Raw genomic sequence first — 15,987 nt, forward strand, 5'->3', positions numbered from 1 at the left:
GTTCAAACAATTATTCCTGATGTCGGAGAAGTGATAAAAAAGCAAAATTTTAATCCATAATTTTTCAACAAATAGAATTTTTTCACTCCTACTGGGAACCCCTAGGTCTATCCACGACCGTTTCCAATGACCGTGAGTAGATGCCAGAAAATCCAGCTACGAGCTAAATCCACAATATTTCGATTTAAAAAAATCAGTATTGATCCAAAAAATCATAACTCGGTTAGGGACCATCCATAAACCACGTGGACACTTTTTTTTGGGAATTTCGTAGAGGTAAAATTACACATTTCCGGAAGTAAGATTACACCTTTTTTCTGACATAAAAGATATACCCCTTCCCAGATGTAATATTACCATGATTTTTTTTCTGTGTACTGTCAAATTTGTATGAAAAATTCTATTGACATCTCAGAAATCTCAGAGAATTGCTCATTCGGAAAACAATGTACTATTTTGATTGCGCTGTGCCTCTTCTATCCGAAAATTATAAAAAATAGCGGAATATTGTGCAGTAGCAAGTCTCAAACATGTGTCCTGATTCGGCCCAGATGACGGTACCAGAAAAAAAAAATACATTAATCAGTAAGCCCAACACTGAACGAAATAAACTTAACATAATCCCTCAGTTAAAAATACAGAAATCCTCTTAGCGAAAAGTTGGATTTCCCAGCCGAAAAGCTCCCCGTTCGCATCACCGGCAGAGCCAAATCTATTCCGCTCCTGTCCCAGTCAGAAAACTCCGGTCCGCTTCTGGCGCTGAAGGAAATCTTGATTCACGTTTGCTTTTCCTCCCCTCCGAAATATAAGCAAACATAAATTTTTCATCAATGGACCCGGCCAAATATTGATCATAGCGCATATATTTTCCTCCTTTGCTGGCTGGTACTCTCGGGTGGGAAACTTTCGACAAGAAGATAATCATTTGCTATGGCAATTCCAACGTTCGAATGTGTGGGGATGTTTTTCTTACACGGCGAGAGGGTGGCACTGTTGGAAAAATCTTGCAGTTAAGTTTAAATAATTTTTGGTCAGATTTATCTTCAAAGTATGGTTCGAATAATATATTTTATTATTGGTTTTTATTTTGGCAAAAAACCACTATACTCGAAATGCATACAACTTTTTAACTGTACATTAGAGCAAAAAAAAAAAAACTTTCCTGCGAGAACACGAAGTGTTCGGATCGGATGTTTGGCTGGGACGTTGCCATCGGAGCGTATCGAAACAAATTTGGCAGTCTTTGCTTCCTTCGCTTCTAGGACCAGAATCGTATTTTTTTTTCTCTTCGGGGTTCATCCACATCCTTCGTAATATCCTTTCTCGGGGCGTCTTCTTCGCTTCTATGCTGGGATGTCATCCGACGATAACGACTATGAGGACCAGATAGTGCCAGATTAGATATCGGCTGAATGGGACTGTCACTGGCATCGACGGATGCGGTGGAATGGGCCTGGAATAGAGCTGGAAAGTATAAACAGCTTTCAGGGTCTCATTGCCGGAACCATTTTTTTTTCGAAAGAGCTGTTTCCTTTTTTTATAACTAGCATACTGAAACGTTGGTAAGCTAGAAAGTGTGCTCACCTCAATTGAAACCTGTCCTCTTGAACCAATTGCCAAGTTTAGATTTTTAACTCAATTTAGCATAGGACAGTGGGACCTCTTTTAATTACGGGGATAAGTTCGTTACGTGCCATCAACTTTCGAACGAGGGAAAATTCACTCTCCGAAATGTTAACGACCTTTTCGAGACAGCTTCCCCCCACCACAAACTCTCTTGTTCGGGATTTTCGGAAGCGGGGTCAGTTTCTTATCTCGGGCCAACCCTTTCGGGCACTCCGTTCCGTTTTCAGGCCAACCATATGGCCGCCACGAGGGGACGCGAGAAAAGACGCTATCGGATTTGGGTGGATGTCCTTCGTTTTGTGGGAAATTCTTGGAAGCTAGTTCACACAGTGCTGGTAAAAACTTCACATTTAAAATCATGTTTTATGATATTCAGTTCAAAGAAAAACTTCAAACTTCAAAACTTTTTTTCGTAAAATCGCGATAACTCGTGATGTTTATAAGCAAACCCCTTATGTCTGTATATCAAAATTTTTGTAATTGTCTGCTCTACAACTTTGTAGAACATTGTTACACTCTAAAAAATAACCCTGCAAAGTTAGAAAAAAACACGAAATTTTAAAATGAAAAATTTTATTCTAAATGAAAAAATGACCCTTCTGGGTCAATGTGGATTCGAAAAGTACATTAAACTTCCCATAAAATGACATGTTCCAAAAAATTTTACAGTTGAGTATCGGAAAATGGTTGAATTTTTAAAACTTTTTTGGTGTTTTTTTCGATGAAAAATACGTTTTTTCGAAATTCTGAGTACGCCATCAAATCGGGCGTCTAATTTTACACAAAAGTCCCTTTGACACCAAATTTCTATCTCATCACCGTTTCAGGCTGCAAATTATTGAAAAACACCTCTTTTTTCACATGTTCAAAAATGGAAGGGGTCGTACCGCCCCTCCGTCACGAGATATCAAAAAACTCGGATTCGTGATCAGGGACAAAAGTTACCCCTTAGGACAAAGTTTCACGCAAATCGAAGAAGGGTCGGGGCAACTGCTATGTGAGTTGGCGGAGAATTACCCCTCTTAAAACCCAAAAGGACCTCCGCAAAAGATTGTTGCGTTGCGGTCAATTTATAAAACTTTCATAGGCTTTTAAGGCTTTACAACTGAATCTCAACATCCTCTTCAAAGCCTTAATAAAACCTTTGTTAAAACCTAATAAGGAGTCATGGAAAAATGACATTTCACATGTCTTTAAAACGTGAAGACTTCCATCATTGCCATGATTTTTCGTTGAAAGATATAAATTCCTTCTACAATTTGTTTAGAATAGTGCCCTACACAATTACACATGCTGATTTCTTTTGGTGACGATTATCCCATTCCTTGCGAAGTTATGGAAATCGTCATTTATCAATGATTGCCAATTAGGACGTCAATGATTGTTCCACACAATTATATAAATTTTGAGACACATTTGATTTAGATCAGAAATTCCTTCAGTGGCTTCAAGAAGGCAACAACCGGCGCGTGCTGATTCATTTTGGTGCAGAAATTCGTTAAATTTAATTTTGTACAGAATATTTTAGAGTGATGATCAATTATCTCCGAAAATGATCAACGGCTTCACCTTAAACGTTTTGAACGGTTTAATTCTGGCAAAAATATGTCTTCGTCTTGCCTGATGATAAAATGGAGATGATTTCCAAAAATGGCGATGATTTTATAAAAGGTATTGAAGGTAACTTAAATAATTTGAGATCATTCTCTTGCAATTGGGCGTCATCCATAAAGTACGTACGCTCTTAGGGGGGGAGGGGGGGGGGGGTTACCGAAGGTGTGACAAGATGTGACGAAAATAAAATTAAATAAGCATGCGATAAAACCGTTTGTCATGGCATTATCATCGCGTTTTCAAGACTTTCTTAAACCTTTCATAAAACCTTTTTGAAAGCCATCCTAGGCATAAAACCTTCATAGAACATTGTAATCAGCCCATGCTTATTGGTTGCTGAGAATGCCGGAATAAAACCAGTAAACAATCAAGATGCTACCATAAAACCTAAATAAATTAAGATATTTTCTGATTACAGTCATACCCCGGTTTTGTACGCCTCGGTTTTGCACTGCCCCGGTTATGATTCGTGCAGCTGCCTCGATTAAGCACGGTCCAGTACTTAACTGAAGCACAGATCTTATGGTATTTTGGCTATATGGGAGACATTGGCTATAATCCTATGAATAATCATCAAAAAATCAAAAAAAAAAAAAAAATGGAATCGGGATGGTTTCAGCTATTCATTAAAATTTTAATTACATTAATTTTTTTCTCAAAAATTCGTATTTTTCCTTAGGGACCATCCATAAACCACGTGGACACTTTAGGGGGGTATGGCGATTGTCCACGATCCATACAAACAAGTTTTTTTTTGTATGGACAATTGTCCACGAGGGGGGGGGGGGGGTAACAGATTCTCAAAAAAGTGTCCACGTGGTTTATGGATGGTCCCTTATTTTGAAAATGCAATGTTACTCGAAAAATACTAAACATTTGTTTTCTTGGAATAACATTTTTTTGAAATTGCTTAAAATTTTCACAAAACTACGTATTTTGAAAAAAATACTCAAAATATCAGTATTTTACAATATGGGTATTAAACAATCGGAAATTTTTACAACATTCAAAGGAATAAAACATGATTTAAAAAACTCAATAATTGCACAAAACTACGTATTTTTGAAAAAAATACTAAAAATAATTAATTTTACAATATGGGTATCAAACGATCGGAATTTTTTCATAAATTTCTATAGTTATATTATTTTTTGTGAAATGCTCAAAATTTTTCAAAAATTATGTATTTTCGGATAAAAATACTAAAAGTCAAGTTTTTTTTTTATAATTTTGATCCTTGCACTGTAACTTGGATTTGGCCCGCACTTTTGACAGCAAAAATTCAAAAATCTAGGCAACGGTTCGTTGTTATTTACATCCCCAGTCGCAGTTTCCCCCACATTGAACTTTCGCACTTCAAAATTGCGAATGACAGTTGAAAAACATGCGATATACCTAGGCTCACTTCGATCTTTTTTGAGGAATTTTTAAATTTCCCAAGCCAGTGTGACAAGTCACAATAATGCGAATATTTTTTTTTTTTTTTTTTTTTTTTTTTTTTTTTTTTTTTTAGTTTTGCGCAATATGGGTATTAAATTATCGATATTTTTTTCTTACATTGCAAAAGAAACAACACATTTTTTTGAAAACACTCAAATTTTTTCCAAAACTTCGTATTTCAAAATAATATTACAAATTTCAGTTTTTAACGTAAATATCCAATTATTAAAAAAACATAAATTTGGAGCATGTTTTCAAAAGGACGTTATCTTCTGAAAAATGAGTGAAAGATTAAAATTTATGTTATATCTATTTAAAAAAAAACAAAAAGACACAAATATGTTGTTATTTGATACCTAGGGGAAATATACCCATTCTAATCACTCTAAGCCGTTCGACCAATTCTCATCACATTTGCCGTTTTCCGCTATTAAATCAACATTTTCAGATGTATCAACAATGAAGAGTTGCTTGCTCACTTTTATTTGAGCTATTTATTAGCTTGGAATAGCCAAAAACACTTTATGAAAGCTGTAATTCATGATCAAAGTGCTGATAGGCCGATAATAGAAATAGGCTGAAAAAGGGTATAGTTCCCCTATATTGTCAAATACTTACATTTTGAGTTTATTTTTTGAAAATACGTACTTTTGGGTAAAAAAAGTATTTCGCAAAAAATATTATAATAATCGAAATTTATGGAAAATTTCCGATTATTTGATACCCATATTGTAAAATAATGATATTTTGAGTATTTTTTCAAAAATACGTAGTTTTGTGAAAATTTTGTTTTTTTTCAAATGTATGTAATTACATTTCGAATGTATGAATTTTTTTCGATCATTTGATTAGATGGGTAACAACAATAATTTGTGATTTTTTAAGGAAAATGCATTTTCAAAATACAGGAAAAATACGCATTTCTGTGAAAATTTTCATGTAATTATATTTGCAATCGATTACTGACATCATTCCTATTCTAAAACACTGTAATTTTTCAATGTTTGGATGATGTTTCATTCGATTATAGCCAATGTCTCCCATATAGCCAAAATCCCATAAGCTCTTTGCTGTTCATTGGAATTTCATTAAAAATTCAAAACGTTTTTAAATAAGACCAAACATGCTAAATATGATAAAAAATGCATTTTAGATTGTTTTCAGTTGATTAGACTTCTATTTTCATGGAAATTTTGAAGTTTTTTGGAAAAATTTTTTATGCCCCCTGATTTTTCAGACCAGTTTTTAGGGGGGAGGGGGTTGGGGGGCATAAAATTTGAAAAATATTTGCAACGGTCTAATTTGAAAAAAATAATATCAGAAACCGGGCAAATTATCCAAATAAAAAAAAAAAAAAAAACAGCAAATAAAAAAAGCATGCCAAATTTTGCTTCGTTTGATACCCATATAGCAAATGATTAAATTTTGGGTACTTTCGAAAAAATACGGAACTTGTGAAAATTTTAGTACTCAAAACTCTTTAATTGTGAAAAAGGAAACAAAATTTCGTTTATACTCATTGCATATTTTGAATTTTTGATTGTTTTCGAAAAAATATGGTAATAACAACTTTCTATTGTTAACCTTTTTATGAAAGTTTTGATGTGTGATGTAAACATAAGCCACATTTCATGGCCTAAATATAGTCTTGGACAAAATTCTTTAAAAAATGCCGATAGTTTAGCAAGACAATTTGATATGGAATTGAAAAATTGCATTTTTTTTCTCTAACATTTATACTTTTTCTCCCATCCCTGCCGGTCTACAACTATTCCATCTTCGAATGTTTTGCTTTCTGCTCAGCTCTCCGTTATCTTTTGTTCCTTGCGTCCAATGAAAGGAGTAATTAATTTATGAGGGTCGAGAGTTTTGTTTTTATTTATAGCCCTTCTCCTCGACACCCTTCGCCCCAAGCTTCCGAAACGGAGTGGTTTTCTTTAATTATACGAAATCTTCAAAGAGTTTATCGCTTGGCTCCGAGAAAGTAATCGTGACGAGGGTGGATCCTTCCCAACCTCGGATAAACAAGCCCAAGAAGTTGTAGCTTTTCGCTCTCCCCAGCTCACACTCCACATTCGTGCACAATCATCTGGCCAGCTTCAATATTTAATCGCCTCATCTCGAAACAGTAATACGCCCAAATTAGCATATTTGACTGCTGTTGCATGGTTTTTAAGCGTGCGGCTGGTGGGGGTTCACGCTGTAATTCCAACTTTAACATACAGCTCGTAAAAAGGTCCAATTTATGGTTTGGGCAGGTCTCCCCAATCCCAGCTCGAAAGATGTAACCACTCAAAAAGGCCTTTATGTCTGACGTAAATCCGACAGTTTTGTTTGAGGAAGGGGGACAGGAAGAGCTGGAAGCTGGGAATGGGCCGGGAGGAGTTTGGGGGAGAGCTGGTAGGCTATTAGCACCGATTCCGCCCACAAATGCCCACGGCATGTTGGGGAAACTTTTTTTTTTTTTGCTCGATGTCCCGGGGGCTGGTACATTGAAGTAAATTGATAAAGCTAACTCACATGCCGGGGTGGTGGCTGTACCTTGTTAATTGACCGAAGTGGAATGTTTCAGTAAAATCACAAAGAAGCGTTTTTATGATAGCACACAGGCCTTGGTGGCTTGAAGGAAGTGCATTTTGCATTTTTGCTATTTTACTACACTGAAATCGAATACTGCAGACTTAGAAAAAAATGTGTTAACAAGCTTGAGCAAAAATTATCATGATTGAATAAATCCGTTATCATGAAAGATTTTATGAAACCTAACAAAATATACAGTTCTATTTTCAACATGTCTCTCATATTACTTTGATAACAAAAACATAAAAAAATATGTTTCTGCTTTTTAAGGTGAAACGAGAAGGCTAAATGGTCAAACTGGCGCCATATTGATTAAGATTAAAGTGTCTTAGGCAATGCTGTAGACATTCATGAGGTATATTGAAAAAAAAAAAAAAAATAGGTACACGGGAAAAAGGTGATTTTTTAAATTAACTTTTTTTTAAAAAAATAAAAACAAGGGTTTCCAGAAGCGTTTATAACTTGCCAATCTGCCAATTAATACTCAAATTACTTATCCAAAATGATTAATTACATAGATTACTTAATTACTTTTCACTATGATAAAAAAATATATAATTTAAAATTAAATAAATTTAAGTATTTTTGTCTACGGTTCTAAACTAAGTTATTTATAAATAACTCATTCGAGAGCTCTTTTCAAAATAAAACTTAAAACAATAAAATAAAAACACTCAATATCAAGCAAAGGGCTGACGGTATTTGTGTATTTAATAAAACTAATAAAATAAAACAGTATTTGTATTATCATAGTCTTAAGTTATGCTTGTTTTTTTACCAATCTGAATATTGTGAATTTCACATAGAATTTTTATTGAATATAGCAGAATGTATCACAAAAAAAAGTTTACATATTGAAAATTGTTTCCGAGCTATAGGCGATCAACGTCAAAATTTTCCCTCACTAGAAGGCGCTGAAACTTGTGGTGATGGGGAAATTTCTACCACTTGAAAACTTTGTTTTTATCAATGATAATTAAGTACATTTTGGTTTTAAATGTTCGATCCACATAAAATTATTTTTTTTTGACTACCTATTAGAAGGGAAAGCAAAAAAAAAATATAACCAATTCTAATGTAATTCTTGCAAAAAGTTTCATAATTTTAAAATTATTTAATAAAACTTAATAGATTTTTAACTGGGTAATATATCATGGCGCTGCCTTTTGTTAATTTAGTTAATCGCTAAACAACATTATATTTTTTTTTCGAGAAGTTTTAAATGAGAGCAAAGCTGAATAAGGCGTTCTACAAGAGGAACCTGTCTTTTTTTTATCTTTGTCTTTTTTTCATCTTTTTGTGACACTCTTATTTGAAAAACAAAAAAATACTGTTATCATAGATTATATATAAAAATTAAAAAAGATTCGTCGAAAAAGTACTATTAAAAAAACTTTAATTACTCAAAATTTAATTGAATTGCCAATTAATTACTTTAAATTAGTCTGATAACCATGATTTATTAAGAAATTATTCATGAATTAGCTAATTACCAGCTTAAAATCAAAGTAATTATTAATAACCTGCCAGCGTCCAAATTCAGTATTTTATCAATTTTTGATTTTTTTAAATTTGTTTTAGGGGTCGAAACCCTGCATATTTAGAGCCATTGAGAAGTTTGGACCAAAATTATGCCTACAATTTAAGTTTTTTTTAAATAGTGATTTTTGAAAAAAAATAAATATTGTTCTTAATTTTTTTTTGACTTCCTCTTTAATTTAAAATCGAATTGGCAATCGAAAAGTGAATAAGTGCACCGTTTTCAAAATATAGCCATTCAAAGTTAAATTTTGTTCGATAAATTTTGGTTTTTGACTTTTTAAAACAGTTTCCATAATTGTCCATTCCTAAAAATATTTTTTTCTGGAAAGTTCAGAAAAATTCCTAGAATTTCTTCAAAGAAACTTTGAAGATTGGACCAATATGCTGCCAAACATTCAATATTACGTAAAAATTTCTCGAATGTTTGTAAAGTACTTTTTGATTGCAAATTCGATTGACATAAAAATAGGTCAATAAATTCAGAGTACAAGATTATTTTTTTTACAAAAAGCACAATTCTAAAAAAAATGTGGATACCTGCTACTAACAATAATTGATAGAATTTTTTAAACTTTTTCTGTATATTTTTCGATAAAAAATATGTTTATTCGGAATTCTGAAAACGCCATCCAATTTGACACAAAATTTCAATATAATAACCATTTTAGGATGCAAAAGTTTTTTTCGAATATTCCACAGGGTGGTAACTCAAGAAAAATAAAATAATACTTTAAAATCAGTTATCTTTAACTTTTTGCCAATTCTAGGTCAAATATCAAAAGTCATACGTTTGCCAATTTGAGAAATTAACATTGAAATGATAAGTATTGTTAAGCTTTCAAAGACTAATTGTTTAAATATCTTTCTACTCTGAATCAAAACAATAGGTGCTTCCATTTTTGAAGCAATTGAAATTTGTTGATAAGTTTCGGTTATTACGAAAATTTAAAGTAGTTTTTATCGATGGTTAACATTCTTTTCATTTCTTTGTTGTGAAAATAATGCACGTAATAAAACATTTGTAAAGTACTTTTCGATTGCAAATTCGATTGACATAAAAAATGAGGTCAACAAATTTAGAGTACAAGTTTAATATTTTTTTACAAAAACCACAATTCTAAAAAAACTAACTCATGTGCAAAATATTGGTTCAAAGTTCTGAATGGCTTAAAAGAGGCGGGATTTTGTCCTCTAAAATATATAAAAAAAACAATAATTTAAAAAATCAAAAAACTAAATATTGGTCAAAATCGGCCAATTTCCTAAAGAATTGCTCAGTAGGACAATTTCCAAGAGGCGACCATGAAACTATGAGAGTTTAACTTACCTGATTACTGGCTAGTACGGTTGCTTGCCCCCCGTCGTTACAGCTTTCCGCGCCGGTATTTGGAGCTCCGATGGGTCCCGAACAGTATCCGCTTGAACGCCTGCCGGAACTCGGGACTGAAGATGGTGTAGATGACGGGGTTGAGCGTGGAGTTGAAGTAACCCAGCCACAGAAACAGCGACGCGATGGTGTCGTTCATGTAGCAGGACTCGCAGAGGGGCAACAGAAGGGCCATCAGGAAAAAGGGCAACCAACAGACGACGAACGCCCCCGTGATGATGGCCAGGGTTTTGGCCGCCTTGCGTTCGCGCTTCGCTTCCAGCGTTTCCTTTCGCTTGGAGACCTGGGCGTGCGGATTCGGCGTGCTGGCAATGTTCAGCGTCGAACCGGTGTGCGAGGCCGCGTTGCTGCCCAACAGGACCGGCGAGTTGTGGTGGGTTCCGCCGGGGGGTGCCAACTGGCCGGAGGCGGTAGGTCGTACCACCGGTGGTTGATGGTTGCTGTTGTTGTTTGTTTCCAGGGGTTCCGACAGCGTCCTGGTGGCCACCTCGTGGGACACGGTCGGAATTTGCTGGCTGTTGGGGGCGGCCGATATGGGGGTCTGACGGGGGGATGAAAGAAAACATCATTACAGACAAGACCTACAAATATAATTACGAAATCACGGAAATTGATAACTCTAACGTAGATTTCAATTTTTTGAATCCAACTTTTTTTTCCCCTCGAGCCTAAGACAAACACCTCACGGAAACTTTCCGAAATTTATCAAGAAAACTTATAACATTGCAAAAACCAACTCTTACCTCCTCGACGCCGCTGGCCGTCCTCCGCTCGGCCGCCGAGCTGCCCTCGGTGTCCTCGACGGTGTTGACCGTGTTGGTGGAGTTGCCCTCCACCAGGCCGAGTGACGATGCGGCCGATTTGGCCGGGTTGGCAAACTTCTTCTTCAGCCGGAAGCGTATCCTGGACTTGGTTTGCTTGGGCGTTTCTTCCTGCAGGCGGAGATGGGAAGAAAAGGGCGTTGGAGTTTACCAAAATAAACATAATAGACAGACTCACGGCACTTTTTATCCAAGTGCTGCAGAGTAGCCCGTTAAACTTGAACCTTAACTATATTGTTAATATTTAGGGATTTAGGGTTGACAAACTGGTAGTTTGCTCTCTGGATTGATGGCAGGCCATCCCACGGATCAAGTGTCCTCTGGAATTACACCGCGAAGCTTTGCTCTAAATTACAACGTTCGGTGCACGAAAAAATTGCTTCAACTTGCGAATTCTCGGTGCAAATAATTCGCAATCAGTTCCATTAGGATGTTATAATTTCGCTGATAAAAATGATTCACCTTTCTGTAAACGAGGTCGACAAGAGGGGTAGGATAGCGATGATTTGGTTATCCGTTATCAATTATTTGTCTGGAAGCTATCAGATTGTAACGGTGACCATGCAAATTGTAATTTAGTGCGCTTGGACTCGCAATCCAAAGGTCGCCAGGTTGAATCGCATAGTACAAATTTTTGGTTATTGTCTGCTCTACATCTTTGTAGAGCATTGTTGCACTCTAAAAAATAACCCTTCAAAATTAGAAAAATACTAGAAATAAAAAAAAATAGATATTTTAGTCAAAATGAAACCAAAAATTCCTTGCAGGGTTATTGTAGATTCGAAACGTGCGTAAAATTTTCCTTAAAATGACATGTAGCTGGATAATTCTCTACCAACTCACACGAAATCGAGAAAAGTTGCCCCGACCCTTCTCCGATTCGCGTGAAATTTTGTCCTAAAGGGTAACTTTTGTCCTTGATCACGAATCCGTGGTCCGTTTTTTGATATCTCGTGTCGGAGGGGTGGTACGACCCCTTCCATTTTTAAACATGCGAAAAAAGAGGTGTTTTTCAATAATTTGCAGCCTGAAACGGTGATGAGATAGAAATTTGGTGTAAAAGGGAACTTTTATGTAAAATAAGACGCCCGATTTGATGGCGTACTCAGAATTCCGAAAAAACAAATTTTTCATCGAAAAAACACTAAAAAAGTTTTAAAAATTCTCCCATTTTCCGTTACTCAACTGTAAAATTTTTTGGAACATGTCATTTTATGGGAAATTTAATGTACTTTTCGAATCTACATTGTCCCAGAAGGGTAATTTTTTCATTTAGAACAAAATTTTTCATTTTAAAATGTCGTGTTTTTTCTAACTTTGCAGGATTATTTTTTAGAGTGTAACAATGTTCTACAAAGTTGTAGAGCAGACAATTACAAAAATTTTATATTTAATAAATCTCACAAGTTATTGCGATTTTACGAAAAAAAAAGTTTTGAATAAGTTGGTCGTCGTTGATCATGGCCATTCATGGTCACCCGCGACAGACACGGACGACGAAACTTTTTCAAAACTTTTTTTTCGTAAAATGGCGATAAATCGTGATGTTTATAAGCAAACCCCTTAAATATGTCTATATATACATATATATATATACAGCAATTCCCCACGAAAACAGCATGGAAAAAAACAAAAGTGCTCGGATCGGGCTCAAAATTTTTCTGGTGGTTCCCTGGCCGAAATAATTAGACCCGTATTTTTTTAGTTTGGCCATTAGGGTGACCTACGCCGTGTTAGGGTGGTCTGAAAAATGGCCATTTTCGTCGATTTTCGCAAAAACCACATTTTTGGAAAAATCATAACTCCTCGCCATTTTAACCGATTTCAATTGTCTTATACGCAAATGAAAGGTGATAATTTGGCCTTTCAAAGAAAAATAATAAGAAGTTTCAAAAATCTAGCCTAACATATGAAAAGGGCGTATGAAACTATAAAATGTCTATGTCTGGAAATATTTTTATCGGGATTCATTAACAGGATTCCGAGATATGTTTTTTTGAAAATAAAATCCGTGTTTTTTGACGCGCCGCGCGCAAAAACCGGAGAATGACGAAATTGGCAAAAAATCAACTTTTTTCACAAAAACTGCGATAACTTTAAAATTTCAGCGATGACCTATAGATGTCTGGGTACCAAAATTTTCGTAATTAAAAGACGCAACTTTTGGTACCCAGACATGTATAGACCATCGCTGAAATTTTTAAGTTATCGCAGTTTTTGTGAAAAAAAATGATTTTTTGCCAATTTCGTCATTCTCCGGTTTTTGCGCGCGGCGCGTCAGAAAACACGGATTTTATTTTCAAAAAATCATATCTCGGAATCCTGTTTATGAACTCCTCCCATTTTTTAGTATATTATGTAAAAATATCCGGGGAATCCGATAAAATTATTTCCAGACATAGGCTCTTTGGTCCAGACACCGTCAAAACGGCATTTTAAAGTTGCATACGCCCTTTTCATATGTTAGGCTAGATTTTTGAAACTTCTTATTTATTTTTCTTGAAAGGCCAACTTATCACCTTCATTTGCGTATAAGACAATTGAAATCGCTTGAAATGGCGAGCGATATTTCGAAAAAAGTGGTTTTTGCGAAAATCGACGAAAATGGCAATTTTTCAGACCACCCTAACACGGCGTAGGTCACCCTAATGGCCAAACAAAAAAATACGGGTCTAATTATTTCGGCTAGGGAACTCCCACAAACATTTTGAGCCCGATCCGAGCACTTTTGTTTTTTTCCATGCTGTTTTCGTGGGGAATTGCTGTATATATATATTTTGTAATTGTCTGCTCTACAACTTTGTAGGCAAGTTTGTTACACTCTAAAAAACAACCCTGAAAAGTTAGAAAAAAACATGAAATTTTAAAATGAAAATTTTGTTCTTAATGAAAAATGACCCTTCTGGGTCAATGTAGATTCGAAAAGTACATTAAATTTAAATTGTTTAGAGTTTTTTTTGATGAAAACTACGTTTTTCGGAATTCTGAGTACGCCATCAAATCGGGCGTCTAATTTTACATAAAAGTCCCCTTGACACCAAATTTCTATATCATCATCATTGTTATCCGAGCATTCGTTGGTGAAGGTTGTCTGAATCAACATGACTCGTCGCGTCCCGGCGCAAAACGCCGGCAATATTGCCCTACCTGCGGCTCAAGCAGGCAAAAAAGTGGGAATTTCCAAAAGGAAGGTTGAGGCCTCAACTGATGGCCAAAAACCGGGGATTTCCAAAAGGAAGGTGTTTTGGAAGTGACATCGAACAGCAAAAAGACGAAAAAGAGCGACGGTACTGTACCGATGGATGAGGAGGAGGAGAACTCTTCGTCGCACGAGGAGCAGCTATTGAAGAACAACAAGTTCGCTGGACTGCCTGACGAGGACCAGGTAGCGGAAGCAAAGGAGAATGAAGTGAAACAGCGAAAGGAGAAACTGCCTCCTTTTTATGTGCGGCAATCAGCAGCAACGATCGACTTTCGAGCGGGGCTGGTTGAACTCATCAAGTCTGGGAAAGTCCTAGGCAACATTCGTCTGTGTCAGGACGGATTTAAGGTGCTGGTGCAATCCAGGCAGCACTATCAACTGGTCAAGGATTACTTGACCGAAAACGAGGCGGAGTACTTTACCCATGATGTCGTCATGGATAAGCCGTACAAAATCGTCGTCAGAGGTCTGTACGACATGCCAGTGGAGGAATTAGCTGCCGAGCTAAAAGTTTTGAAACTGGATGTGTTGGCCGTGCACAAAATGAGCCGACGCAACAAAGACATCAAGTACCGTGACCAGCTCTACCTGCTGCATTTGGCTAAGGGATCGACGACGCTTCCTGAGCTGAAGGCAATTCGAGCGGTTTTCAACATTATCGTGTCGTGGGAGCGATACCGACCAGTGCATCGTGACGTCACACAATGCTTCAACTGCCTGGGTTTCGGGCACGGAGGTAAGAACTGCCACCTGAAGCGTCGTTGCGCCAAATGTGGTACCGATGCGCACATCACATCCCAGTGCATCCAAGATTCGCTGGTGAAGTGCCTCAACTGCAACGGTGAGCACTCGTCAACCGACCGAAAGTGCCCCAAGAGAGCTGAGTTCGTGAAAATTCGGCAGCAAGCATCGACGAAGAATCAGCCTCAGCGTCGTAGAACTCCTCCAGCCCTGGTGGAGCAAAATTTTCCACCTCTTCAACCGCGACGCCAGGTCCCGAACTTGGCACCGTTGCCGTTGGATCCCAGGAAGAGAGCTGAGATGAATCATCCACGGCCGGGTTCCAGCCAGGAGCCGAGACCGCCACCACCGGGCTTCAGCCAGGAGCCAAGACCAACCCAAGAACCAGCAGTTGAGGAAAATGGTAATGATCTTTACACCTCAACCGAACTCCTCAATATTTTCAAACAGATGTCCGCTGCACTGCGTGGATGCAAAACCAAGACCCAGCAGATTGAAGTGCTGACCTCGTTCGTCATCCAGTATGGATCGTAGGTCCCTCAAGCTGCTGAATTGGAACGCTTGCTCCATTAGGAGGAAGAACTTAGAGCTGGTGGATTTTCTTCGCGAGAAGGAGATCGACGTAGCTGCCATCACGGAAACTCATCTGAAGCCCGGTGAAAAAGTTTATCTGCAAAACTACAAGATCGCGACGCAGCTCGATAGGACCACCTCTGGAGGAGGAGTGCTTGTCGCTGTTCATCGTGATCTCAAGCCACGCCGGCTGCCACACTTTAAGCTGGACATCATCGAGGCCGTTGGGGTGGAAATTCCCACTTCGGTTGGCCCAGTACTCTTCATTGCTGCATACTGCCCACGTCAGGTGAATGCCAGAGATGGTTCAGCAGCAAAACTGAAGAGCGATATCCAGAAGCTGACACGGCGGAGCGCAAAGTACATCATCGCTGGTGACCTCAACGCGAAGCATGAAGTTTGGGGCAACAGCAGGAGGAATCGGAACGGAGTGATTCTGCACAACGATCTGCAAAACGGAT

General features: G+C 37.2%; 1 protein-coding gene across 1 annotated transcript in view; it reads right to left on the minus strand.

The window, feature by feature from the left end:
• The window catches only part of LOC6035291 (5-hydroxytryptamine receptor), a 160,053-nt gene that overhangs the window by 38,051 nt on the left and 106,015 nt on the right, over positions 1–15,987 (minus strand). Inside the window, exons 9-10 of the mRNA XM_038264335.1 lie at positions 10,933–11,121; positions 10,130–10,730 (exon numbers count right to left, since the gene is read on the minus strand). Coding sequence (XP_038120263.1) covers positions 10,167–10,730; positions 10,933–11,121 — 753 coding nt within the window. The 3' untranslated portion in view covers positions 10,130–10,166. The remainder of the gene's footprint in view (positions 1–10,129; positions 10,731–10,932; positions 11,122–15,987) is intronic.

This window comes from Culex quinquefasciatus, chromosome 3, assembly GCF_015732765.1.
Source record: "Culex quinquefasciatus strain JHB chromosome 3, VPISU_Cqui_1.0_pri_paternal, whole genome shotgun sequence".
Classification (NCBI taxonomy): Eukaryota; Metazoa; Arthropoda; class Insecta; order Diptera; family Culicidae; genus Culex; species Culex quinquefasciatus.